Here is a 26,964-nt window from a genome sequence, read left to right as displayed (position 1 = left end):
GCTGGGTGTGAGTACAGGACTCTGCCTGTGGGCTGGCACGGGCTCTGGCTCGCTGCCCGCTGCTCAGCACCAGCAGGTGCTGGGGATGGTCCCGTCAGGATTGCGTTGGGGGGTTACAGCGGCTTCGCCTCCTGCCCAGGAGGCAGCTGCCTGCAGCGGGGCCGGGGCTCACTGCCTGCAGTGGGGGATGCTCTTCACCACCTGGTGCTTCCTCCGCTGCGGTGGCTGCTACGTCCCTGCTGCTCCCCTCCCTGCTCCCGCAGCCCTTGCCTGCATGCCACATTCCTCGAATAGGGGGTTCTCGGCGCTCCGGGCGCTCAAGGGACAGCATCCCTTGTCTTGCTGCCTGCTGGCTGCCCAGCCACCGAGCCACGGGCTGGCATGTCACCGAAAGGCTCTGCAGCACTGCCGGGTAGCTGGGGGCGATGCAGACCACCAAGGGAGCCGCCAATTTTTCAGCAGTGGGCATCTCCTTTTCCATCAGCAGAGGATTAAACAGTGAGGAAACAGCACGGAGGTGGCAGGGCCAGGATTTGTCCTGGGAGAGATGTCCAGGGATGGGCTGAGACCCCTCTCCCTGCTCTCTCCTCGGCGGGCACGGGCTCTGGTGCTGGCTGCCCGGCTGAGCATGACTGGGAAGGGAGGAGCTTCCCCCCATTAGTGGTTTGGCAGCCAGGAGAGAGGCAGCTTTCTTCCACAGCCACGGCTTTTTTTTTTTTTTTTTTTTTTTTTTGCAAAAGGGGAAAAAAACAAAACAAAACAAAAATCCTGGATCATTTCAAACAGGCTGTCCCCTGCCAGCCTCCTTCGGCCGGAGTGGGCAGCTGGACAGGCAGGAGCGGTGTTGGGGGCTGTAGATGGGGAGCAGAGTATCTGCCATGCTGGGTCGTGCTGCCAGCACCGGGCTTCGTTCCTGAGAGTGAAGTGCAAAACCCAGGTCATCCCGCAAGGATTTACTAGTGTGAGAGGGGACGATGGGGGGATCCCCTTCACCTGCCCTGGCCGTGGCACGGGCTGGTAGAGGCCAGAGAACCCGGCTTGGTGGCTGGGGCGGGCAGTGCTCAGCACGGCCCCTCCAGCCAAGCACGTGGGATGTCAGGGCTGATGCCCTCCGCCCAGCCGGGCAGCTCAGGGGTCTGCCGCCAACTGCAGCACTCAGGGCTGTTCTCCGGCGAAGGGGTGAGCCATGGCTGCTCGCATGATGCTCAGGATGGGGCACGCCTGATCTGCATCTCTCAGGATGCTCCTGCTGCAGCCAGAGGCGGTGGGAGGGTACGTGACCTCCGGTCCTTCTTCCACCCTCAAAGCCAGCGATGTGGGAGATGGACCATGTCCCCTGGGAGCCACCCAGCATCCCCTGGCCTGTGCTGCAGCTGCTGGGAGAGGAGCCCAGCCAAGCCCTGCATTTGGTCCTTGCCTTTCCCTCCATTAACAGACAGGCCAGACCCAGACCCGGGTTTCTTGGGGGTGAGGCCAGAATAACCTCCTTTTGCCAGTGGGAATACTGGGTAGTGCAGTGGTGGGATTTGGAGGGGATCCAGCCCCCAGCTCGGAGAAGCCCATGGCCAGCAGGATGCTGCCAGGGCTGTGGCACGGCAGGGAAAGTGGTGCTGGACCCAGGAGCCCTGGGGCTTCATCCTGGTGAGCTCCTGCCTGTTGCAAAACACCCTGCAAGGTGTGTTTGCTGCTGCTCCTTTCTCCCGCACTGGCAGGAGCTGTTTCGGGCTGCGGTTGGATGACTTGGGGTTTGCGGCTACTGTTGCACTGAAAGGTCTCCCCAGCTCTTCCCCGCCACCTCTGCTCGGCAGCTGTGTGGTGACGGGGGTCTCTGAGCTGTGCATGACAGCCAGGGCCTCGGGCAGGCGTGGGCGTTCCTGTTGCCCCCGAGACAGTTTGTAGGAGGCCAGGGAAGGGCTGGACCCTGATTTCAACCTCCTCCTTCCAAAGCTCAGCTCCTTCTGCCATTTCCCACAGTGTTTTGCTCCTGCTCACAAGCGGCGAGGGATTGCTGTGGGTAAGGCACCACAAAGTACTTGCCTCCCTGCCCTGCTCCCAGGGTGCTGCATCAGTAGATGTGGGGTGGGAAGGTGGGCACAGGACGAGGGCCAGACATGGGGATGATCCCCATCCCCTATCAGCCTCCCCTCATGGGCAGTGCCACGGCCATGCCGCTCCCGGCGCCATTCACTCTGTTTGCTCTCGCCCAGGGAGGAGCCGCTTCCCTCGCCCCGGGAGGATGGAGGTCCTGCAGCTCCTGCGCCTGCTGCTCACCACCGCCATGCTGGGCCTCTCCCAGACGGTGAACCCCTTCGTGGCCCAGCAGACCCCCCCAGACCCTTGCTACGACGAGAGCGGTGCTCCTCGCCGCTGCATCCCTGAATTCGTCAACGCCGCCTTCGGGAAGGAGGTTCAAGCCTCCAGCACATGCGGGAAGCCCCCGACGCGGCACTGCAATGCCTCAGACCCCCGCCGAGCCCACCCACCCGCCTACCTGACCGACCTCAACACCGCTTCCAACATGACGTGTTGGCGCTCGGAGACCCTCCACCACTCGCCCCAGAACGTCACCCTCACCCTCTCCCTCGGCAAGAAGTTTGAGGTGGTCTACGTGAGCCTCCAGTTCTGCTCACCCCGGCCCGAGTCCACCGCCATCCTCAAGTCCATGGACTACGGCAAGACCTGGGTGCCGTACCAGTACTACTCCTCCCAGTGCCGTAAGATCTACGGCAAGCCCAGCAAAGCCACCGTCACCAAGCAGAACGAGCAGGAGGCCCTCTGCACTGACGGCCTCACCGACCTCTACCCCCTCACCGGCGGGCTCATCGCCTTCAGCACCCTTGATGGGCGACCCTCCGCCCAGGACTTCGACAGCAGCCCCGTGCTCCAGGACTGGGTGACGGCCACCGACATCCGCGTGGTCTTCAGCCGCCCGCATCTCTTCCGTGACCTGGGTGGTCGGGATGCCGGCGAGGAGGAGGGGGGCACCGGCTCGACCCCCTATTACTACGCGGTGGGGGAGCTGCAGGTCGGTGGGCGCTGCAAGTGCAACGGGCATGCGGCGCGCTGCGTGAAGGACAAGGAGCAGAAGCTGGTGTGCGACTGCAAGCACAACACAGAAGGTCCTGAGTGCGACCGCTGCAAGCCCTTCCACTACGACCGGCCCTGGCAGCGGGCCAGCGCCCGCGAGGCCAACGAGTGTCTGGGTAAGTGATTTTTAATTTTTTTTTTTTTTTTTTTTTTTCCCCCCAGGGCTGAAATGCCAAAGCGGGTCATTGGGGGAGGAAGTGATGGGTGCTGAGCCGTAGCGATGGAGCGTGCTTCTCTGGAGATGCTGGGGAACATCCCCATCGCCGCAGGGCTGGGAAAGGCTCAAGCATCTGCCCAGTCTCTGCTGCGGGTGCCCCTCTGGAGGTGCGGTGGTTTGGCCATGAGCCAAAGCACTAAAACCCGCCAAAAAATCACCGGTGCCTTCCAGATCATCAGCAAACCTCGGTGTGGGATGCGGGATGCCTGGCTGGGGGGTTTTCCCTTGGGCAGCAAACCAGCTGTCCCTGGGCTGGGAGGGGGAGTCACGGCGCGGCCCTGCAAGACGTGCTTTGGGGCAGGGAGCAGGCAGCAAAACCTGGCAGAGATTAAGGAAATATTTGAGATACCTCGATGCAACATTTTATCATTCACATTCGGTCTGGCATGGTGCTTCGCCTGGCGTTTTACCTTGTCTATCCTTGCACAGGTTTCCATGAGTTAAAAATATCGTCATCGAAATGAAACTTTTCCAAAACATCAAACTGGCATTGCTTGGCTGTCCCGCTCATGACTCTTTGTGGGATTTTGGTGGAGGATTTTGCCTTTTGTCCTGATCTGGGATGCGGTTGGGGGATGCCAGAGCCCTGTGAAGGTCTGGGAGAGGGAGAAACAGCCTCTCGCTCCTCCTGGACCGGAGCCCGGGTCCCAGGGGGCGGCGGGAGGATGGAGACAAGGGAAAGCCGTACCATTAATCAGCCCCTGAAAGGTTCAGTGGATGTGCCAGAGGTCAGAGGGACTTGTTAGTATTTGTGATCGATGTCTTGTTGAGATCCCAGCTGTCGGCTTAAATATATATACGTTACAGCGGATTTCTTCTAAGAATGGCTAAAAAGGCAGCCATTCAAAGCAAGTGCCGGAGCCAGTGCTTTAAACCACCTCATGCCCTGTGGGAATGTGTCAGCCCTTGCGTTTTCCCTCTTGTCTCGGAAAGATGAGTTTTGGAGCAAAACTTGGAAGAAAAAAAGCCCTCAACTCCACACCCTGCCCGTGGCTGCTGCCTCCAGCTGCTGGCGGATGGGGCAGGGGAGGGCTCTGGCTGGTGGGCGAGCCCATGGAAACCCCTGAGACAAAGGGAGGACCCCGACCCAGTGGCTGCCTCCCTTGTGGCACCCCACGCCGCATCCTCCTCGCCGCCGAATCCTCCGGTTACACAGAGCGATGACAGCAGAGGTGGCTCTGCCAGCACAAAAGGGGTTAAACCAGAGGAAGCTCATTTTGGGGGAGCATCCGCAGATCTCCTGTCCGTCTGTCCATCTTGTCCATCACAGGGTGAGGGCCCTGCTCCGCAGGGCCGTGCTCCTGAGCATCCCTGCCCCCAGCTGCATCCCCCTTTTGGCAGATGGGGCTGAAAAGATAAACGAGGGAGAGCAGAGGAGGGGGGGGCGCAGCGCGGTCCCTTCAAGCTCCCTCCTGACAAGCCCCGCGCACAAAGACCCTTCCCCGAGCTGCGTGTGAAAGTAGTTTTTCCTGTTGATTCGCTCCCCTTCTTTCTCCCTTTCCCCTCTCGGGCTTTGTGCCCTCTCTGAAGGGACCTGAAAGAGCTTCTCCATCACCCGCCTCCAAAGGGCTTAGCGGCTGAAAGCTGGATTAGCTCCCCGAGCCTTCCCCTCTGTGCCTTTCAACAATGACATCTCCCCAGCCAGCACGAACAGACGCAGCAATTAGCACCAATTAAAAGGAGAGGCCGCCCGGGATGTTCCCTTTGCTCAGCCCAGGGGCTGCGGGGTTTCGGACTCCAGTCCTGCGGCCGGGCATCGGTGATGCTGGCTTGTGGTGGTGGATGGTCGTACGTGGCTGGGGAGGGGTGAGGAGGAGCGTGGATGGATGCATGCGGGAGCTTGGGAGCCCAGCGCCAACTGAGGGGCAGGGCCAGGGGGCTGCAGCACCCCAAAAGTGGATCCGGATGGAGCCTTGGGGCTGGTACAGCCTCAGGTCATGTTGGGATGTCACCTCTTGGCTCTGTGCTCCCCAGCGCCCTTCATGGGAGTTTGTCCCCCTCCAGTACACAGGAGTTTATGCCTGCTCCAGCACGGGGACAAATTGGTGTCCTGCACCATGTCAGAGTGCTGGTATGTCCATCCACACAGCTGGAGGTGAGGACAAACTTCTCTTATTTCCCAAGAATTTCTGCCTCTGGACGGTGCGGGGAAACGCAGAGGTGAAACAGCCCAGTGATGCCTGAGGTCTGAGCATCAGCGTGGGGTGTGACCCCACCACGGCTGCCGCAGGGTGGCCGTGGCGTTTGTGGAGACGTCGCCGTCTGCGGTGTTACGGGGGTCAGCGTGACTTTGGCAAGCAGGCAGGTTTGGGGATGTCGCAGCCGGGAAGGTGACAGTGGATTTGCCACGCTGCCAGCTTGGCAAGAGGGCATGGTGCCAGCTCCATGCTGCAGGGTGCGTGGCCCTGTGCCTAGTGGTTAGAGAGCGGTGCCATCGGTCCACGGGCATGGGGGGCTCTTCCGATACCCCAAAAGGGCTGCGTGTCCCGCGGGGAGCTTGCCCTGCCAATATTGGAATGCTCAGTGTACCTGGTGTGCCCTGCCCGAAACAGGGGAGAGAGAAGGGCAGGAAAGAGAGACGTGTCCCCACCCATGTGTCCCTCCAGCTTTTAGCCCGGATCAGGCTCGGTGAAGGATAATCCTGGCAGAGCGGCTGGCAGGAGCACGATCGCCGAAATCCCGATCCCCCCCAGGTGATACATCAGCTTTATTCTTGCAGACTCCCGCCTCCTCCTCCCCACCGCTGCTGCCGGTCCCTGCCTGCAGACGCGGAGCTGCTCGGGGCAGCCCGGTCACCCCCTCGGCAGGCTGTCCCCGAAACACCCGGCCTGGGGAAGGGGGGGAGCGGATTAGCACAAGGCAGCCACTGGAAGTAATTGATGCACTCGCTGGTAATGCGGGAGCTCTTGTTCCCTTTGTGGCCGCCGCGGCGGGAGCGCTCCCCGGAGCACCGGGATAATGCACGGGGCTCACTTTGATCTGGGGGGCTCGGCAGGGAAGGGGCTGCGCTCTCCTGAGCAGACCTCGCTGGCTGCTGCTCCCTCCGCTTCGGGCTGGGGGGCTGTGGCGATCGATCCGGGATGCCGGTGCCTGAAAACACCGATCCCCGGAGCGGTGATGGGATTTAGAGGATCCCATGTGTCTTCTGTCCCTTCCTGTACATGTTTGCTTTCTTTTTCTATCTCGGTGCTTCCCATGCAAAAATTATCTCGGAAATCTCCCCAGTGAGCTGGCCTGGGCTGTTTTACCCCATGGAGCAGGATTTGTGCTGCCGGTGGCCTGTTGGCAGTCGCATCTGCAGCCCCTTCCCTTGACGCATCCCCCCCCGCGGGCTGCTCCTCGCCCTCTCCCCAGCAGATGTGCTGGAAACCAGCAGGTTTCCAGCAGCGCCGGCCACGGTCCTTCCCCAGGGAGAGCAGGGGGGAGTGGTTCGGGGTAGGTGATGGCTTTTGGAGGTGGGCAAGCGGGCAGCATCCCCCTGCCACCCCTGCCTGAGCACCTGCTCCCCATGGGGTGCAGCATCCCAGCGGATCTGGGTTGCAGGGGGGAGGCAGCCACCACGCTGGAGGAGATTAACACTTGTCTGACCATCCTGAGTCCTGCTCCTCCCGGGATGGGGCTGGAGTGGCTCAGCCTTGTCCCTTGCACCCCTGTTCTCAGCTCACAGCCCCTCGGAGGGCTCCCCTCTTCTGCTTCTCCTCCTGCTTCTTGGCAGTAGAGGTGCGATCCCCGGCCCCTCTCTCCAAACACCTTCCCCATGATGGAGGGGCAGTGTGGATGGGAGGGAGGGAAGGGGCTTTTCTGGTCTTGGTTCCCGTCCCTGGGGCAGAGGTGTAGCCCCGTCCTGCCCCACTGTCCCGGCCGGGCTCTCCTCCAGCCAAAGCAGGGGCGTAGCTCGAATCTGCTGCGGGTTGGCAGCAGCGGCTGGTCTAGGGTTTCGCTGAGCCGGCTGCCTTTGCTAATTATTCCCAGGGAACTTGTAGGGGTGGCGAGCCCCCCTCCTGCACCGCGGGCTCCATCGCCTGCCATGCGTGTGTCCCGGTGCATGGCGCTGCCCGTCCTGTGCCGGGGTCCCTGCCCCAAACCCCCTCGTGCCGTCGCCCCGGGCTCCTCCATCCACAGCAGCCCGGAGGAGAAGAGCTTGTGGGGCGGCCAGGGCCTGGGCAGGGGTTCAAACACCATCAAAAGGGGGACAGAAGGTTCCTCCATTGCAAGGTGTCAACATTTAATTAGTCTATTATTGCAAATTATTAGATCTTGTGATTGTTTAATTGATCATATGATTGTTTAATTGGGCATACTGTACAAGGGCGGAAGCGAGCTACCACGTAATTAGCCCCAAACTGTGCAATTAAATTCTTATTAATACCCCAAACAGCAGGGAACATTCAAGCCTTTAATTAGTGATTAACGGGAGACAGACAGAGCTTGCAACCGAGTCAGCGCTGAGGAACAGTGCAAGTATTTAGCCGGGTAAGAGGGGGGACCCGTCCGCCCCGATTAGCATCGGATCACTGCGCCGGGGGGTGAGGGGACGGTCACACGTGCTGGTGTGACCCTGTCCCCGAGCAGGGGACAGCCACCCATCCCGGCGTGGCCAAGCCCAGCCAGGTCCCCATGTTGGTGGCCGGGATCGCGCCAAAGTCCCGGCTTGGCTCCTGCTAAGCCGGCGGCAGTTTGCTGACACCCAGCCGGGGCATGGCTGCCTGCAGGCAGAGGGGACGATGCTGGGCAGCACGAGGAGGTTTCTCTCCAAAAGCTGGCTCCCGGGAGCATCTGCAGCGTGTTCCCAGGAAAAGGTGGCCCTGGGGCTAGGGAAAGGGCCCCCAGCCCGCCGCAGGGCCACGAAAAGGCGCCGGTCAGTTATTCTCTCACCAATTAAACTGGAGGCAGAGAGGGACTCGCGCCGAGGGCGGCGAATCATTTACCTGACCTTTCTCCTCCACTGCCCATCACCTCCCCTCTGGGCTGCCGTCCCCTCTCCTTACCCAGAGGATGCCGGGGGCTCACGGGGGTGGCCCTGAGCATTCCCAGTGGGACAGCAAAGCTGCCTTTTGGGGTGGCCCAACTGGCCTTTCAGTGGTGCAAGGGAATGATGAGGCCCTTCTACCCCCAAAAAAGTTGCTCCTTTGCCGCAGTTACGTGCAGCTGCCTCGGTTCAGCGGCACAAACCGCCCCGGCTTGTCCCTGTCCCTGTCTGGTGAGTGCAAGAGCAGCCTCCATGTTGGGGCATCTCTCCTGGTCCTGGCCGAGTGTCGGCATCCCCGGCACAGCAGCGTCCCCGGCACAGCAGCGTCCCCGGCACAGCAGCGTCCCCGGCACAGCAGCGTCCTAGGCTGCCTGGGACCACGGGCAGTATTTGCTGCTCTCCCTCCAGGCGCCGCATCCCAGCGTCCAGCCCCGTGTCAGAATTTGCCTCAAAAGTCCCTATTTTTCACCAGCGCCGGGGCAAAAACAATGAGCTTAAAAGGCACAAGCCGCCAAAAGCACCTACCGCCACGCTGGAGTGTTATTTTGATGCCTGCCATGTGATTTTTACACTAATCTCATAACGCAGGGGAGCTCCGGGGGGATCTGAGGTTCCAGTGCATGGTGCCGGCAGCACCGAGGCCGGCACCAACCTTTCGCTCAACTCATTTAAGCCTCCGAAAAGGCTCTTTTTTAGGGCTGGGGTTTGCTCCGGCTTTCTTTCCCCAGCATCTCTGAGGCCAGAGCGACAAGGCGGGCGAGGGAGCGTTTGATCTGCGCGGGCTGAAGCTCCCACCGGCGCTGCCGGCCGGGGGGGAGGCAACTTCACACGACCGCCAAGCCAGGCCTAAGCAGTTAAATCTGGGCTGACACGTTAATGAATTTCACAGTACGCCTGGAAAAACTCTCACCCAACCTCAATTTACCGGCGCGGGGAGGGGGCCGGGGCTGGGGGAGGAGGGTGCTGCGTTTTGCCAAAGGAAATCTTGTTCCCATTATCTTTTTGCAAGAGTGTTAAGCAGGAACGGGCATTGCTTTGCCTTTTTATCTCGCACACGTGGAATTGGGCTGGGGGGGCTGCATGGTTCCTGTGGCTAATGAAAAAATAGTGTGCGTGTGTGTGTGCGCATGTGCAAGCATCTGTGCATGCATATTCGTGCATGTGTATGTATGCACACATGTAAGCATGCGTATGAATGTGCATGCTTGCATGTGTGAGCATGCATGTTTGTGCACACGTGTGTGTGCATATTTGCGTGTGTGCACGTGTAACGGTATGTGGATATTTAGGTGCACATTTGTGTGTATGCACGTGCATGTGTGCACATATGTGTGCACATGTAACGGTATGTGGATATTTCTGTGCACATTTGTGTGTATGCACGTGCATGTGTGCACATATGTGTGCACATGTAATGGTATGTGGATATTTAGGTGCACATTTGTGTGTATGCATGTTCACGTGTGCACATGAGCTTGTGTGTGTGCCTGTGCACATTTGTGTGTGCCCACATGTGTGCATGTGCACGCATGGGTTGCTATGTGGGCTTCTTTGTGTGTGTGCGCATGCACACAGGGTAGAGCCTTAAATATAAGGAATTTGGGGGCTCCATTGCTGACGCTGTGGATGGCACCCTGTGAGGCAGCAGGGGCAATGCCATCGCACCCCCTGGCACAAGGTCCTGCCGAAAGGCCAGCCAGGCTCTGTCATGGGAGCCGGCTGCCAGGGAAAGGGCAGGGGGGATGGCGGGGCTGCAGGTGCCCGGCTGGCGCGGCCGGACCCCCGGCTGCACCCCTCCATCTCACACTTGTCTGCCTTCAGCCGAGCGGTGCCCCGTCCCTACATCTGCCCTTTCTTCTCCGCCCTGACCTCCCGGCACCGGTCCCATGGGGCGGCGGATACTGCACATCTGGACGGCACGTTGGGGCCAGCTGTGCCCTGCCCTGCCCGTCCCGCTCCCCCGGCGCAGGCAGCCCCAGCCCCCAGCAGCAGCGGAGGGCACCGGGGCAGCTCCAGCCCACCCAGGGGGGCTCCCAGGTTTCGCCTCCAGCCCTCACCCTCTCCCCTTCCCTTGCAGCCTGCAACTGCAATCTGCACGCCCGGCGCTGCCGCTTCAACATGGAGCTGTACAAGCTCTCGGGCAGGAAGAGTGGCGGCGTCTGCCTCAACTGCCGGCACAACACCGCGGGGCGGCACTGCCACTACTGCAAGGAGGGCTTTTACCGGGACCTCAGCAAGTCCATCACGGACCGCAAGGCCTGCAAAGGTAAGCTGGGGGGTCTCCATGCGTGGTATAATCTTTCTTGGTCTTCTTGCTCTTCCCTCCCATCCTTGGGACATCCCTCTGCTCTGCTCGGAGCCTGGATGCTGCCTCTGGCAGCTGTAGGTCACCTCCAGCCTCTGTCACCCTGGTCACCTCTGCCACACCAAGGGCACCAGGCAGGGACATCACTTCAAGCCCAGCATCTCCTCGAGGGATGGGGAGGATGACGGGCAGGGAGCGGGCAGGCTCCCAGGAGCCCTGTCCATCCCAGGAGGGTGCTGGTGTGGCCGCAGTTACGGTCTCCGCAGTCGGTGTTTGGAGGGATGCTGTGCAGGTGCTGGAGGAGGCGCATGACTAAATGTGCTGGAAACCCGTCTCTGACACTGTCGTTGTCTGGGCCATGGACACACTTGGAAGCATTCAAGCTGCTTCACAAAATGACCCGCGGTGGCTTCCCTGCCTTGGAGGGCTGGGGATGCTGACGGAGGTTTCCATCTCCCTGCTGGGCTGCGGTGCAGGACCCCACGGCGTGTGTTTCGGCTATGGGGTGGCTGGTTTTGGGGCCATACTAAGCACCATGGCTCCCAGTGCCTGCAGGCAGGGTGGCTTGTCCCCGAGCTGGCCAGGAGCCATGCTGGCTCCAAGCCATCAAGCTGCAGCTTGACCTTGCAAGGTCCCCAGCCTGTGCCAAATGTCATGGGACCTGCTCCTCTCCTCTCCCTCCTCTAGCTCCTGGCCAAGCCCGTTTGGTTTCACTTATGTCTCCCTGTTCAGCTCCCCCAGGAGCCTTTTTCCTCTGTGAAGCCTCAAAACAATAGTTTCACCAAAGAAGTTGAGATAAGAAAACACCTTGCGCGGCCCCAAGGACTGGCAGGATCCAGGTGAAACGCTGGAGCGAGCAGGAGGTTGGCCATGGCTGCTCTGAGGCCGGGAATTCATCCCTGATCCCTTTTTTTCCAGCTCAGATTGCAAGTACCTCCCAGAAGGGAGCACAGCGTCCTCCTCCAGTGCATTGTGCAGCCGCGTGGGCACCAGGCACCTTCGCTGCTGCAAGGACATGATGCTAGCGTGTTTACGTAGGGCCTACAGGAACTGCTGAAGCTGGTTTCAGACCATTAACATAGTGGCCACAGACGTGAATTGAAGGATTTGGCCTTTGGGGTTCCCCTCTCAGGTGCATTGGTGTTGTTTGTAGGTATGGCTCATTTGGGTCCCGGAGGTAATAGGTAAAATCCCTCCATTGCCGGTGCTGTGTGAGCTGCCCCTGCCTCTCCCCATCCTTGTTCCCATGGGAGCAGTCGAGAGGACAGAGCAAAGAGAAAAACTTCCCACGTTTGACCGACACCGCAGCGGCAGCGGGAGCGCAGCTGAGCGGGCGCTGGCAGTGGGAGCCCTGACCGCAGCCAGCTCGTTAGCAAATGGTGAGCTAATCATTTTTAATAACCCGAGCAGCTGACTTGACAGTCCCACCTCAGCAGCCCATGTCCCCAGGGGACCACGCGCTGCTTCCCAGCCCCACGGCCTTGACCAAGCTGTGTCACAGCTATGGCTATGGGCATGGCAGCCCCCCGGCAGCAGCAAGGGTTTCCCATTGACGGGGCTCATGCCAGGTGGCAGCCAGGTCCCAAAGCTGTGCCAGGTGCCAGCATCCTTGGGGTGACACTGGGAGGCACTGGGAGAGTGGAAGAGGAGGAGGCAGGACAAGGCATGCATCCCAAAGGTCTATACCACAGCATCCCGGGTCGTGTCCCATTCCTGGGAGGGGTCCTGGCTCTGACTGAGGCCAGGGAGGGATGGCAGCAACCCCCGGCTCCTGCTGCAGCACCGCCGGACTGGGGCAGCTGCAGCAAAATTCTCTTTTCTGCAGAGAGGGGGGCTCGCAGGCAGCCCCGTCTCACCCTGACTGGCACCAGGGCTCGCGAGGCACTGGGGTGGCTATGCCACCTGCACCTCGCCTCGCATCCTCTGCGGGCAGCACCCAACCTCCCCACTCCTCCCTAAACGAGGGGTTTCTGCTCCTCTTCGGTTCACCAATTCCTTCTACTTTTGCTACCAAAATTATCTGACAAAATCCCAAGCAAAGTGGAAGCCTTGCAGGCATTTGCCTCCCTGTGGGACCCTGGGTCCCCAGTGCCACCTCTGTGCTGGGCATTGAGGTCGCAGTTTCTGCTTCTGCCAGGGAAGAGAGCATTTACCAAAAAATAATAATAAATAAAGCAAGCAGGATTTGGCTAGGTGTTGGAAGCGGGGAAGAGGGTAACTGAATATGGCCCGGCTCGTCGTGTGGGTCGGAGCTGGGTACGGGTCTGTGGGACCGGGGACGCTGTGGGCGCAGCGTTTCCTCCCCAGGCTGTGGCTCAGGTCCCTCCGTTGTCAGGGCTGAGGACGCAGGAAGCAGAGGGGCCCTGGCTGCCTCCATCTGCCTGCGCCTGCCTAATGCAGGCAGCAGCCTGCGGTCTGTCAGGGCAAGTCCTGCTCCACCGTCCTCGCAGGGCAGTAATTGTGGAGCATTAAGGTGATGGAAAGCATCTCAGATTCCAGGTGGCTCCTCTGGAGGGAACTGGATGGGCAAGAGCATCCTGGGGTGCTCAGGAGCTGGTGGGACGGGGCGAGGGCTTATGCTGTTGTGCAGGAGAAATGCCAGCGAGCGATGCCCGGGCTGCGGAGGAGTGGGGTGCTGCGGCAGGTCCCCCCTCGCAGACAAGCCTCCCTCCCGTGCTCGTCCCTGTGCCAAGCCACGGGCAGGTCTCTGCTAGCCCGGTCTGGAGGTGCCACTTCCAAAGGGCTGGCAGGTTTGCCCATGGTTTGGAAATGCTGCAAAGGTTCAGCCCAGCCAGATGAACATGTGCACAAGGGCCGTCCCCCGCTACGGTGCATATGTTGAGGAGGATCTGGCAGTAAAGGCGGTACCCAGGGTCTTGGGAGCCAGTTCCTGGCTCTGCCTCAGGGAACCGAGTTAATAATAAAATCCCTGATGCTTCTGCTTCTTTGGCTGCCCCTCCTTCACTAAAGCAGAGAGCGTTTCCACCCCTTTTGTGTGCTTATCCAGTGGTGGATCCTTTGGGATTGGGAGCTACTTGGAGCAGGACCAGCACCTGGGAGCCTGCCTGCCCGGTGCCATGAATGGGAGCTGGTGCTGCCGGAGAGATATATAAATACATGGAGATGACAAGACACTTTGGGCTTGGTTTTTCCAAAGATGTGTCCTGTACCTACACTCCTGCAAGAAGAAAGAAAGAAAAGGAAAAGCAAGACTTGTGACAGCAGATCTTAAAAGCAGGCGTGGAGCAAGCTGCCGTGAACTGACATCTGCAGCTTTGAATGAAGGTCTTTGCACCCACCGCAGCACTGGTCCAGGGCAGAAGCTGAGCATCCCAGCAAAGGCAGATTTTGCAGGCACTAGGAACGAAGCTCGGTTCGTATTCAGAAGGTGAAATACTAGCCCAGAGGCCAAGAACTATTACATTTTATTTAAACAAACCCCAAAGCATGTTACTAAATAACTATCCAACCATGGATGCAACATCTTTGAAATAGGCACAAAAATATCAACTGCAGATTGCACAAGCCCGCATCTCCTGCCGGCAACTGCGCAGAACCCTCGGCCACCGGCTGGCGAGCAGGGAGGCAAGCTCTTCCCTCCAGCTGCCAGCCCGCCAGCAGCCGGCGTCACCGCTGGACGCTGTGAGACGGAAAAGCTGGGAGGATGGAAAAGGCAGAACAACCTAGAGGATTAATTCAATGGTGGTAATTGAAAAGTCAAATAAAGAATGGCTGTGCATTAATCCCTGTAATTTAAACAAAGCTGTAAACCGTGAGCTTTCTCCAATGAAAATTGGTGAAGCAGTAGCAGCTAAGCCTTAAGACGCAAAAATACCCTCAATATTAGGTGCAAGACATGCTTTCTGGCAAGCACAGCTCGATGAGTTAAGCTCCAAGCTAGTGACTTAATCCACCATTCAAGCACTATGGGCCAGATCCTGGCAACCGGCAGGGCTGCGAGCAGCAGGGCTCGGTGTGTGGGCAGCGGGCATGGAGCTGTGCTGTGCTCCCGGCGCCCGCATTCCCTGGTGCCGGGATGGGGTCCCCCGGCCAGCCCCCTTCTGTGGGTGATGTGAGGACGAGGAGGGATGGAGATGCTACAGCTGGAGTGGTGGGATGCGGCCGTGCTGGGATGTGGGGCTGGTCAGGGTAAGCATTGAGTGCTGCCTGGGATACTCTTCCCATCGGAGTGGGAAGGAGCAATGGATTTTTGTGGGACCGCAGGAAATCCCACCACGGAAGGGTGAGGGGTCAGAGGGTGGTCTGGCAGAGACCAAGCTCTTCTCCCAAAGACACCTCTCTGTTGCAGATGTGAGATGAGCAAAACTGCCTTAATTGCTGATCCAGATAAAACATCAAGAGTCATTGAAAGCCTTCTTCCACCTCATGAGGAGGGATCCGCTTAGATGAATGGGATCCTGATTGTGCTGAGATTTATGTCCATCCTCAGACTTTACACCAGGAATACACCGCTGGGGCCCAAGAGATTATCCACAATGTGTGAAGCTAAGCGCTTGTATAAATCTTTGCTGGAAGCGTGCCTTTGGCCATAAATTTTTTAGGGCACGGACTGCTTGTCGCTGTGCGTGCAGAGCAGGAGGGATGGCTGCAGGGACCTCTGAGCTCTCCCTGCACGGTTACGTCTCTCAGGCGAGCGGGTGTTTGGCAGGGCTTGTGCCCAGCTGCTCTGGGGTGGGTTGGACTTGGCCGGCTGGAGATAGGAGCTGTGGCCCTGGGAGCACTCCGAGCACCAGAGGTGGGCTGAGAGCCCCTCATTCAGGGCAGCACCGGGGTGATGCTGGTGGCACTGGGCCACTCTTTCCAGCATGGGTGGTGATGAGGATGGGTGATGCTTCGTGCCCAGCCCCCCTAACAGAAATCCAAGCCTTTGCTAGCAGAAAAGAGACAAAGCAATGGATGGTTTCCAAGAGGTGTACCTGCCAGCTCCTCAAAGGCACCTGCTTCCTCCAAGTGCCGCAGAATCCAGCCGAGCCCGCGCAGAAGAGCCCTGTGGAGTAGGCATAGGGAGACCATCAAGATGCATCTGAAGCAGCTGAAATGTCCCGGAGCACGGTGGTTCAAGAGAGGGTGGTAAACCCGATGTTCTCCTCCAGGTGAAGCAGCAGTGCTGTTCCCATGGGTCATCCGAGGCTGGCCAAGCACTGCACCATCGCTGCTGGCTTTGCTTCTCGCAGTCCAGGGCTGGACCATCCCATGATCTCAGGACCTTTGGCGATTCTCGATGACCTGACAGCGGGTGTTTGCAGGAGAGCCGGGAAAGCCTAGCTCACTGGGGGGAGCCGGCCGCCCTGGCAGGAGACAAGCCTGTTGTGGCTGAAGAAAGACCCTGTGTTTCCGACAGCCCTACGTCATGCCAAGACTCCCTCGCTTGCTGCCATTTGTTATCACAGCTGAGCCCCCAAAATATCCTTGTCAGAAAGACGTCCGCTTCCAGTCTGAGCCAAGATCTGATAAGGATGAAGCATCTGGTCCCCATTAGAGGCTGCTCGCTCTGGTTTCTGGCTGTGCGGGAGGGGGCCTGAGGAGCAGCGCCGTGGTGCTCCCACCAGTCCCATCTGGTGAAAATTAGGGAAACGATAACATCAGGGGGCTGCGGGGGCAGGCGGGGGGGGATGTTTTTGTTTTGCTTTGGAATCACGTTCAACTCTTACACTGATGGAGGCCGAGATAACCTCCTCCAGCTTGTAGCCAGTCCAGCGCTGGGCAGGCAGATGGGAAGGTCCTCTCCTGAGTCAGCATCTCCTTCCCGTACCCCTCCTCGCAGGCAACCCCTGGTGGGTCTGTCATCCAGTGTTCTGTGATGGAGAGTCACTTTGGGTCTGTCCTGAGGATGGAGACCCAACTTTCACCCACCTCAGGTGAGGCTTTTCCCCTGGAGAGGCTGTGCTGGAAAGCCATGGGGACATCCTTTGGCTGGGGTGTCCAGGAGGCAGGGTGGGCGTTGAGGCTCATGAGTGTGGGAAGCGTCATGAAGATTCACTTCAGACCGTCCTAAAACCAAAACAAGGTCGAGGTTTGTGTAAAAGCTCAGTGTTGCTTCAGCTCTGTGGACTGGAAAGCTCAGAGGTGGGGGAGCAAGTGGAGAAAATGCCTTTTACTGCTGCAACTGAAGCATCGCCCCGGGGTTGAGGTGGCGGAAGAGCAGACTCGGGCGTGTGTCTGTCCGCTTGCTGTCCCTGCAGTGCCCTCAGTCCCACCCTGGCCATGAACAAGGGTTTGCATGGCCCCCTGTGAGCCCCGCTCCCTTTGCTTGCCCAGGACAAGGCTGGCAGCGGGCGCAGGGCTGCCTGTGGAAATCCCTCCTCCCGCCTGCACGCGTGCCGGGCTGTCCCCGGAGCAGCTGCCTGCAAAGCGGGCGGGAAAAAACTGTTCCGCTGGTGTCCAGACCTTAAATGCCAGCTGGCAGCTGCAGGTGCCTGTGTGAGCTGTGGGGTCTCCAGGGGCTCATCCTGAACATCCCCATCCGCAGAGGCCGTACCCTGGCCAAGCCCTTCGTCTGCTCAACCTCCTGCCCGTGCTGCTCGCAGCACACATGGGGCCGTGGTCTGGATCCGTGGGACTTGGCTGTGCTGGCCCCAGCAGCTGCTTTCCAGTGGCGCGCTGGAAGGACCCACCTCCTCCTCGCCTCTCCAGGGGTGGCACTTTGGGTCCAGTTTGGGATTTGCATTGTGCGTCACCTCTCATGTAACCTTTTCTCTCCCACCCAGCCTGCGACTGCCACCCCGTCGGTGCAGCTGGCAAGACCTGCAACCAGACAACGGGGCAGTGCCCATGCAAGGACGGCGTGACCGGCCTCACCTGCAACCGCTGTGCCAAGGGCTACCAGCAGAGCCGCTCGCCAGTGGCCCCCTGCATCAGTGAGTGCCGCTACGCCCTGCCCTGCGCCCAGGGACCCTCGCTGGTGCCAGGGGATGCTCTCCTTGGGCTGGCTTGCGGTGGGTGGGAGGCTGAGCCGAGGGGCTGCCCGTCCACGTGGTGGGCAGGAGGTGGTCAAGGCAGAAAGCTTGGGTCACCTTCTGGGGGCACCCATGCTTTGACCCCCAGCCTGGGAGGCTCTGAAAGACCCCTTGGGTTAGTGCTTCCAGCCGGCTGAAACAGCTCTGCTGGGACATGTCTTCAGCTGAGCATGGTCAGGTCTGGGGCAAGCCCAGATCCTGTGGTCAGCGTAAAACCGTGTTTATTGTTGCAGTGGGTCTGAATTTGACCCAAGCAGCAGAGGAACAACTTGCCACCCTGCAGCATCCGCTGGCGGGGCTGGCTCCTCTCCCTCTGTTGTTCCCCAGATTTGGGGTTAGGACAGAATTTCCCCCAGGAGTCCCGAGAAAGTGTTGTCTTTGCCCACACTTATCCCTGTGCTGTGCAGCGTGGAGCACGCTCAGATCAGCCGAGCATCCGTTCGTCTGTCCACCCCTGGAGCATGTGTCCTCTGCAGCAGTGACTTACGGCTCTTGGGGGTTGCAGCGTCTCAGCCTGTCCCAATTTACTGAGCTCAGTTTGGGCATCTCCGGGTCTATTTAATGGCCTGTGATATTCAGGTCAGACTCATCCCATCCATCTTTCTTAGTGAGCTGCTGGAGGTGACCCACAAAATCTCCTCTGCACCCCACTTGCAGAAGGCTTTTGTCCGGGTGTCACCCCCAGAGCTGGGGACCCCTTTCCTTAAGACGTCTCTCCCTTTCTTTTCCAGAGATCCCTGCCATCAACCCCACCTCCCTGGTCACCAGCACGGAGGCGCCAGCAGGTAAGTGCTCCGTGTCTCTGAGCCACGGCCCCAGCCCTGCCCGGAGACGTCCCATCCCACCTCCCCTCTCCCCAGCACACCAGGGAGAAGGGCTGAGCCCCGCCAAACCCTTTGACAAAAAGATTGATGGCAAACAATTTTGGCGAACAGTTTTGGCAAAAAAAGTGACTGAGATTTGAAATCCTGTGTGTTTCTGGAAAGGGACCGACAAAACTTGTCGGGGCTTTCTCAGGGAAAGGGTTTCTCCATCTCTGAGGAGGAGGAAAGCGGGGGTGCAGCCTGCCAGGGCCACGCCGCCCCTCGGCAGGTTACGGCAGGGGTTGTGGCGTACGGCACCTCTGGCTCAGTGGGTGCTTGGGGGCTGGCTTTTTTTAATCTCCTTTTATCGGTGCCAGTGCAAGGGGTTTCTCAGTGCCTTTCACCTCCGCAGGGCCTTGGCTCTCTGAGCAGCGCCGGGGCGGTGGGGTCCGGCAGGCTGCCGGGAGGCAGGGAGGCTCAGGAGCCCCTGTGCCGGGGCGTGGGCTGCCAGGTCTCCCCTGGGACATGGGTGACATGGGACTCGCCCCATCCAGGTCCGGAGGAGTGAAGTGTCTGGGTCTGAGCTGCTTGTCCCGGCTCTGCGGGCTGATGGGACCATGGGAGGGTCGATGTCACTGCTGCTGTCACCCAGCGGGAGCGGGGGGCATCGGCAGGCTGCAGGCTTTGCACAGGCGAGGGAGGCATTTTTGCCACTGTCCGTAGAGCTCCTCAGGAGCCACCCTGGCTTCCCCAGGCGGGAGCAGCAAGGCTTGCGTCTCCGCGCCTGCTGCGGGTTTGCTCGCGCTCTTGCAGAGGCTCGGCTGGGGCTGGGCACTGGTGGGTGCCGGGGTGCTGCCCGCACCAAGGGGTTAGGGCCCCTCTTCCAGCCCAGCCACGGCTGCCAGGGCCCCACCGAGGTGCCCTCAGCACCTACCCTGACATGGCACATGCCGATAGCACCACACAGTGGTGTGCCAGCCTCCGGACCCTGTGCCGCCGCCGCCACGCTCAGCCCTCCCCGGCACTGCAGGATGTGGCCCAGCAGATGCCATGGCAGACAGGTAAAGCATCTGCTTTGCATCTCCTCCCCAACCGCCCCTCTTCCATCAGCCAGGCTCTGCCGTCTCATCTATCCTCCTGGCACTCTGTGCCCTACACGGTGGTCACCAGCGGTGGGGGCAGCAGATGGGCTGTGCTGTTGCCGGGCCAGCTCTTCAGAGGCACGCGTGGCCGCACGTCGGAGGGGGCTGTAGAAGGGCTTTTCTCTCTCCCCTCCTCTCCTTCCGCAGTTCTGTTGGCACTGTAGCGTGGCTGTTCCTAGCCATCCCACTGTCTGTCCCTCTGTAGGGATCCCAAGCCAGGTTGAGGGGAGGAAGCTAAGGAAAGAAGCAGCCCCTTCCCTCCTTGGGCCACCCTTCACCCTGCTGTCCCCCAGACCTTGATCTTCTCCCGCATGCCAGTGTGGAGGAATAGGCATCCTGCACCATCCCCATCCCATGGCGCATGATCCTGGGAAGAGAGCAGGGACACCTCCAGCTCCCCACGCCCATATTTAATGAGGAGCTTCCCTGTGCCCTGTTCAGGATACGTCCATCCCCGGGCAGCCTACACGCTCCTCGGAGAGCCGGTGCCCTGCGTGCACCCTTCTCCCCAGCTGTCCTTCTCACAGCCGCCCCACCTGGGGTGTGGAGAATGCCAGCAGCCCCTTCCCAGGCTGGTGCATGCCTGTGATGTGCTCCTCAGCCTTTCAGGAACGTCTTCCAGCATGGCCCCTGCAGCCACATGCATGCACGTGTGCAGCTCCGAGCGTGCTGCTGTAGGAGAGGGACGGGGACAAGAGGTGTCGAAGATACGGAGCTATGGCAGGAGTAGAGCGTGCGGCTGGGGATGGAGGGGTGAGGTGCATGGGAGGAGGCTGGTAGCTCGGCTCCTCGCAGAGCAGCGCTGGCCCCTGTGCACGTGCGGACCCCATGTATCGATGCAGGAGCTGGGAGCGCAGCCCGGCACCAACCCAGCGCCCACAGGCACGTTTCAGCCCTCTTGGCCCTGCTCCACAGAGGCTCCGGGAAACGGGAGGTGTTATCGGGACGCGAGTTGAGCAGCCCTGCATGGATTTGGCAGAGGTTTCGCTCCATACTGTGGCAGTGGAGGGAGCCGGTCCTCTGTGCAGCGCATGTCTTGCACGATGGGATGACCGTAAGAGCCGAGCTGTCTGTGATGGTAACACTGCTGGGGAGGCTGCGTGGGACAGGGCAGACCACCACCACCTCTGCTCCTGCTGCCCTGCCTGCTGCTAGGGAGGGAGCCAGGAACACTAGGCTTTGGGAAAAGGAAAAAAATGGGAGGGGAAAGGGGAATTTGGACGTTTTTCTTGCAAACAGAGAGTGACACATGGAGCAGAGTTAATCAAGGTGACTCCCCTCCAGTGCTTTATAAATAGGAACAGTCTTAGAGCGACGTCTGATATTTTCAGCTGCATAAAAATAAATGGCACTCGCTGGAGCCCCGGGTGTTTACTTTGTTTTAGTGGAGCAGGTTTGCCTTAAACTGCCTCTAGTTTTATCTGTGGGTTTGTTGTTTTAAGATTTCTGGTTTCTAGCTCAAATACCTTTAATGCAAAGTAGCTCGCCTCTGCCCAGAGTCTGCGCCGGGGGAGCAGGGGACCCGGCTGGGGTCCTGCTGTCCCCTTCGCTGGGGGGGATCAGAGATGGGGTAGGTGATCCTGCCTTGTCCAACTCTGCCTGGGGTGCCCTGCCTCCAAGCATGCTTGTGCTGCAGGCAGGGCTGGCCACGGCGACGCATCCTGTCTGCTGCCTGCACCCTGCCCCGCTGCCTGCACCCTCATGCCCCGCTGCCTGCATCACTCTGCCCCAGGAGCCCCCCCGCTCCCCCGTGAGCAGGGCACTCCCCAAGGGGACACTCAGCCCCTCAGCGCCCCACGGTCCTCCCACCCCAGGCAGCCTCCGAGTCCCTTCTCCCTCCATTTCCCCATCCTCCCTTCCTGCCTCTGGCAGCAGGTGCCGGACTGCAGGAACAGGGGGACATTGTTCGGGACCACTGTGCTCAGGTGCTGGGCTTCCCTCCTCTCCCCATCCTCCTCCCTCCTGGGGTCCTGTCTCCGGGTGCGTCCGGGCTTTTTGCTGACGTTGCCATCCTCTGCATCGCTCTTCCCAGCTTTCTCCTGCCTTTCTGACCCTCCAGAGCCTTTGAGGTCCGGCTTTGATCTCTCTGCCCGAGCGGCCGACTGGCTCGGCAGTGTCCTGGGTCCACTTCTCATGATTTTTATTATTATTATCTTAAAATATTTTCCACTTAGTGGGGAAAAAAAAAATCCTTGTTCCCCGTTAGCAGAATTAACAAAACTCGTGGAGCGCAAAACAGGGCTTTAAAGGAATTCAAAGTCAGCAGTAAAAGATTTGCAGCCATAACACCTAATTAAGTTACATCTCTCTTAAAACAAAATATTCCTTCTTTTTTTCAAGGCGAGGAGAAGTAAACCAGATGTGCAAACTTGCCGCCTCTCACACATGCTCTCCCCACGGAGACGGGGGATGCCCGTGCTGGGCTCACCAGTCGCCATCCGCCTCTTTCCACATCCGTGCGGCATCGCCCGGTGCTTGCCCCGCTCCATCCATCCCTCCCGCGTGCCGGCTCCCCCCCGCCAGCAGCCAAGACGTTGCCCGTGCATGGGGTGCTGCTGCCTGCACCACGGGCCGGTGCCAGACCGGCATCGGCAGGCAGCAGTTCGGTGGGCACACACCCGCGGCAGTCGTCACCCCCCGTGTCTGTGGAGGGTCCCGTGGGGCGAAGGGGCTGAGAGCTCCCCTGGGACATAAACGGGACCGAGCTGTGGCACAGGGTGGGAGCTCCCTTTTGGAGGCCCCTTCCCGTAGCAGGGGACAGAGCAGTGTGGCTGGGCTGGGTCTGGAGCATATCCCAGGGAGGCAGCAGCGTCTGGGACAGGGATGTGGTGTATCCCAGGGATGCAGCAGTGTCCAGGATGGGGCTGTAGCATATCCCAGGGGATGCAGCAGCATCTCAGGGTTTGTGGGTGCACTTTCACAACCTCGGGCTGCGGCACGTCTCTGCCATCCCTCAGCCCCTCCACGGGGCTCGGCTGCCCCATCAGGCTGCACGGACACAGCAGGAGGGGTGGGCAGGAGGGTGGCTGCAGGCGGAGGCTAAACTTGATCATCTTCCCACTACCCTGCAGCACGTGTAATGCCACGTCCGGGAAGTTTAAAAAGGAGCTGGGAAAGTGGGGGATGCTCTGGGAGCTGCCAGGGGAGAGGCACTTGTGAATCGGCTTCTCCGATGGCCATCCAGCTTCTCCTGATGGTTTTATGGGGTAGACAGAGAGCGTGCTGCCTCAGCCGGGCTGGCAGGGCTCCCTGGGGCCTGCCTGTGGGAAGAGCTGCCACCCGTCCCCCGGTACCGCCACGCAGCATCCCAGGGGGCATGGGAGGATGGAGCTGCGGTCCATAGCCATGTCCCGGTGAGAGGCACAGAGGTGAGACCCTGAGCAGAGCCCTGCCGCGGGGGGACCCTGCGGGGACAGGACGGGGTGCCCAGGGAGAGGCGGTTTGTGGAGGTGGGGGCAGGACCCAGCTGTCCCCCGGGTGGAGACCGAGCTGGGTGGCAGCCCCAGCACCCTCCTGGCCACTCCCCAGCCACAGCACCCACACCCGCCCCGCGTGCGACGATGGAGACCATGTGCTCAAAGGCGAGGAAGGGAAATGCTTCAAGTTACTCGGTCTTTTTTTTTTTCTTCCCAAGTTTCTTACATAAATTGAACAGGAATTGATTTTATATTTGAGGAATGTTCCTCAGCACAAAGCCGAGGTTAAAAAAAATCCCCAAACTAACCCCAAACTGTTAATTCCCAACACTATTTTCTGGTTCTTTTGAATCACAGTTATATGACGTTAATCATCAGCAGGAGCCCAGGGCAGTTACTGTTTTTCTTTCTGCTTTTCTTCCTTTTCTTTCTTCCCCATCGCCAAGCAAGGGGGTGGCAGGTTGGCCGAGGCTGCCCTGCAGCCCGGTCCCACCACCCATCACCCCACCACCCATGGGCTCAGCGCCGGTGTGGCCTCAGCACCGTGTAGCAGCCACCCTGGCCATCCTCCTGGACACCCCGGTTCGTGCTGCTTTCCTCCACTAATGGCATCCGGTGTCCGTGGGCAGGCCCATGGCGGAGCCGCGACTGATGCCGGCTGCAGGATGATTTCTGTGCCCCTTGGCCGCCTCCTTTCGCTGCCTGGCCCTGCATGGCATGGCGCTGGCAAACTGCTGCGGTGGCACGGCTCCCAGCTCCAGCGGTGAGGGCACCGCAAACGCATACAATCCTGCATCTTCACCGAAGGCTCGCACAGGGCCAGGACCTGGGGTGGACCCTGCAATGGGGTGGCACCCGTCCCCAAAAAGTGCCTGGTATAGCCCCCCCATGCCAGGGTGGTTGCTTGGGCAGACGACAGCTGCCTCTGCTCTGCTTGGGGAGGAAAAGGTCACCTGTCCTGCCAGGCGCTCCCCAAAATAAGGCGGGAGCTCCCTTTTAGAGTCCCCTTCACGCAGCAGGAAAGGACAGAGCAGTGTGTCAGGGACGGGCTGTAGCGTGTCCCAGGGGATGCAGCAGGGTCCAGGACGGGGCTGTAGCCTGTCCCACGGGATGCAGCAGGGTCCAGGATGGGGCTGTAGCGTGTCCCAGGGGATGCAGCAGGGTCCAGGATGGGGCTGTAGCGTGTCCCAGGGGATGCAGCAGGGTCCAGGATGGGGCTGTAGCGTGTCCCAGGGGATGCAGCAGGGTCCAGGATGGGGCTGTAGCGTATCCCAGGGGATGCAGCAGGGTCTAGGACGGGGCTGTAGCGTGTCCCAGGGGATACAGCAGGTCCAGGACGGGGCTGTAGTGTATCCCAGGGATGCAGCGGATGGGGGCACCTTCAGTGCCACAGCTGAGCTCTTCAGTGCACTCAGCAGCCACCCTGCACAGAGGGGCCCTGCGCCGCCCCCCCAGGCACCACCGCTGTCCCCGGGGATGCAGCGGGGCTGGGGCAGCTCTGCCAGCCCAGGCAGAGGGGCAGTGCGGCATCAGGGCTCACCCCCCTCTGCCAAGAATCAGCTTCGTGCTGCGCCACTTCTATCGATGACAAATTTGGAACAGGCGGCACAAAGTCCCAGATAAAAAGGAGTCGGACAGAAAGGAAAGCAGCAGAGCCCAGGGCGAGTTTGTGCACCGGGGATTCTTTCTTTCTTCTTTTCTCCTCCCCTTGGCACAGGGCGCTGTTATTCCCGTGTCTTCCCCCAGACCCTCGCCTCCATCCCCAGTGATCGCTGTGGCAACCCACAAACAAAGACAACTTCAGGGACTGCTGGCTCTGTCCCGGGACGTGGGGCCAAGCCAGAGAGAGAACCTGCGAGAGGGAGAGAAAAGAAGAAAGATGGGCTTAGAAAAACATGCCATTTGGAAAGAGACAAATTGAGATGTTCAAAGGAAGATGGCAGGGGGAAAGAAAGGAGGAGAACAGGGCTGCTTCGGGCAATTGTTGGGATCAAAGCCTTTGGGGAGAAGGAAAGAGGCATTCCCTGCCCTCCCTCTGCTTGAGATGCAAATCTGAGGTCTTTAGAAATGCACAGAAAAAAAGCCTCCTTGAGGACATGAGCCTTGCCTGGAGCTGGGGGAGAGCAGGGAGGGATGCTGTGTGGGGCGGAGGACAGCCTGGTGGCCTCCCTGGCTGTGCTGGAGCAGCCTGAGCAGGGGATGCTCGGGCAGCAGGAGAGACCTGCCAGAGCAGAGCCGCTTCCCTCACCCGCCTGCTTCCCCCAGCCTGAGTCCCCTTCCCCACTTTTGGGACACTGACAAGGCGCAGGTCTCTGGAGGGGCTGCCTCATGAGGATGCTTCCCACCACCCTGGCCCTTGAGGGCTGAGTCGCTCCTGAGGATCACGACCCTCTTGATATGGGGTCAGACCTTCCTTTGGGTCCCCTCCCTGCGGGGCTGGTGGTGGGGTTGGTGCTGAGTCCTCTTCCCCACGTCGCCCAGGTTTGCAGGGCCACAGCTCTCCTGGTTGACTCTCCTTGGCCATGGCCCTTGCCTTCTCTCCCTGGTGGCCACCACCACCTCACCTGCATTTCTCCCATCCATTCCCTTCTGCATCCTGGAGGAGGATCCCTAGGCTCCCTCCACTGCCCCTATGCTGATTTATCCTGCAGGACACTGTCACCGTCAGTCAGGAGGAGACACAGCTTGCCTGATGGGCCCAAAGCCACCTGGTTTCTCTTCCCAGCTGATGTGGTGTTCGTGCCAGGGTTTGAGCCCCCAGCCCCTGCGAGTTGCCAGGGGGCAGCTGGGCTCACCAGACCCCCATCCCCAGTAGCAGCCCAGGCCCTGGCTCAGGAGCCTTCTGGAGGGCGCTGGGACGTGGAGTACCCACCGCCCTCTGCCAGGCTGGGTCTTGCTGCCGTCCCCTCCACTCCATTCCCCCTTCCCTTGCGATGAGTCGGGACCCCACATGCTTCAAGCCCCTCAGTGCTCAACTCTCTGTTCTTCCTCTGCAGACTGTGACTCCTACTGCAAGCCAGCCAAGGGCAACTACAAGATTAACATGAAGAAGTACTGCAAGAAGGACTACGGTAAGGACCTCCTCCCTCCCTGGGCCACGCTGGGCTTTGCCACAGAGGCAGCCGAGGGCCGGCCACAGGCTGGCCATGGGTGGGGGAGATGCAGATGTTCCAGGGGATGGGGAGCACCCAGCACGGAGAGGTCCCCGAATCAGTCCTCCCAATGGTGTGGTGGATGAGGCAGGTGGGGCTGCTGGGGACGAGCACTTCCCGTGGCCAAAGCTTCCTTTGGGGAGCAAGACAAAGCATCCCCTGTCACTGTGCCTCCTCCTCTTTTCTCTCAGTGGTCCAGGTGAACATCCTGGAAATGGAGACGGTGGCCAACTGGGCCAAGTTCACCATCAACATCCTCTCTGTCTACAAGTGCCGTGACGAGCGGGTCAAGCGCGGCGACAACTTCTTGTGGATCCACCTGAAAGACCTGTCCTGCAAGTGCCCCAAGATCCAGATCAGCAAGAAGTACTTGGTCATGGGGATCAGCGAAAACTCCACCGACCGGCCGGGACTGATGGCCGACAAGAACAGTCTGGTCATCCAGTGGCGGGACGCCTGGACGCGTCGCCTTCGGAAACTGCAGCGGCGGGAGAAGAAGGGGAAGTGCGTGAAGCCCTGAAGGGTTTCCACCGATCCCGTCCCACCCCGCGCTCAGCCCCAGCCCGGCTGTGTGCTGCCAGACTGCGCCCAGAGACTCTGTACATATATATAGTGTGAACGGACTCTTCTGTCTATAGTGTATATTTTGGCAATGGTTTCCCTTTGTGTGTGCGTGTGCACACATGGGTGTGCGTGTGGGTCTTTTTCTCTACGTGTGTATTAAAAATAACGCAGTAATGACAAACCTTTAATGAGGAGCAAAGCAGAGGAGGATCCTGTGGGTGCCCGTCACCTGAAGGAGCTTGAAGGGGATTGGTGTCTTGCTCTGGGCATGCTGTTCGTAGCGCTCGTTTTCTAGGCTTTTCCCTTTAACAAAGTCGTCTTCTGCCCCGTGT

The 26,964-nt window shown here is 59.9% G+C and overlaps 1 protein-coding gene across 1 annotated transcript; it reads left to right on the top strand.

Annotated features, from left to right (window-relative positions):
- Positions 1-575: 575 nt before the first annotated feature.
- On the top strand, positions 576-26,588 carry NTN3 (netrin 3). Its single transcript, XM_075164895.1, has 7 exons — positions 576-589; positions 2,227-3,203; positions 10,351-10,539; positions 17,307-17,456; positions 18,287-18,340; positions 25,913-25,987; positions 26,260-26,588. The coding sequence occupies exons 2-7, from the start codon at positions 2,237-2,239 to the stop codon at positions 26,586-26,588; spliced, it is 1,764 nt and encodes a 587-aa protein (XP_075020996.1). The 5' UTR covers positions 576-589; positions 2,227-2,236.
- The last annotated feature ends 376 nt before the right edge of the window (positions 26,589-26,964 follow it).

This window comes from Calonectris borealis, chromosome 16 (assembly GCF_964195595.1).
Source record: "Calonectris borealis chromosome 16, bCalBor7.hap1.2, whole genome shotgun sequence".
Taxonomy (NCBI): Eukaryota; Metazoa; Chordata; class Aves; order Procellariiformes; family Procellariidae; genus Calonectris; species Calonectris borealis.
This window is presented reverse-complemented; position numbering and strand designations above follow the sequence as displayed.

What these genes read in the sequence shown, in the direction of transcription:
- NTN3 (XM_075164895.1), top strand. Translation starts at nt 2,237, where the DNA reads ATGGAGGTCCTGCAGCTCCTGCGCCTGCTGCTCACCACCGCCATGCTG. An exon ending in CGAGGCCAACGAGTGTCTGG is followed by an intron (nt 3,204 to 10,350) that starts GTAAGTGATTTT and finishes CTTCCCTTGCAG; the next exon opens with CCTGCAACTGCAATCTGCAC. An exon ending in GCCAGTGGCCCCCTGCATCA is followed by an intron (nt 17,457 to 18,286) that starts GTGAGTGCCGCT and finishes TTTCTTTTCCAG; the next exon opens with AGATCCCTGCCATCAACCCC.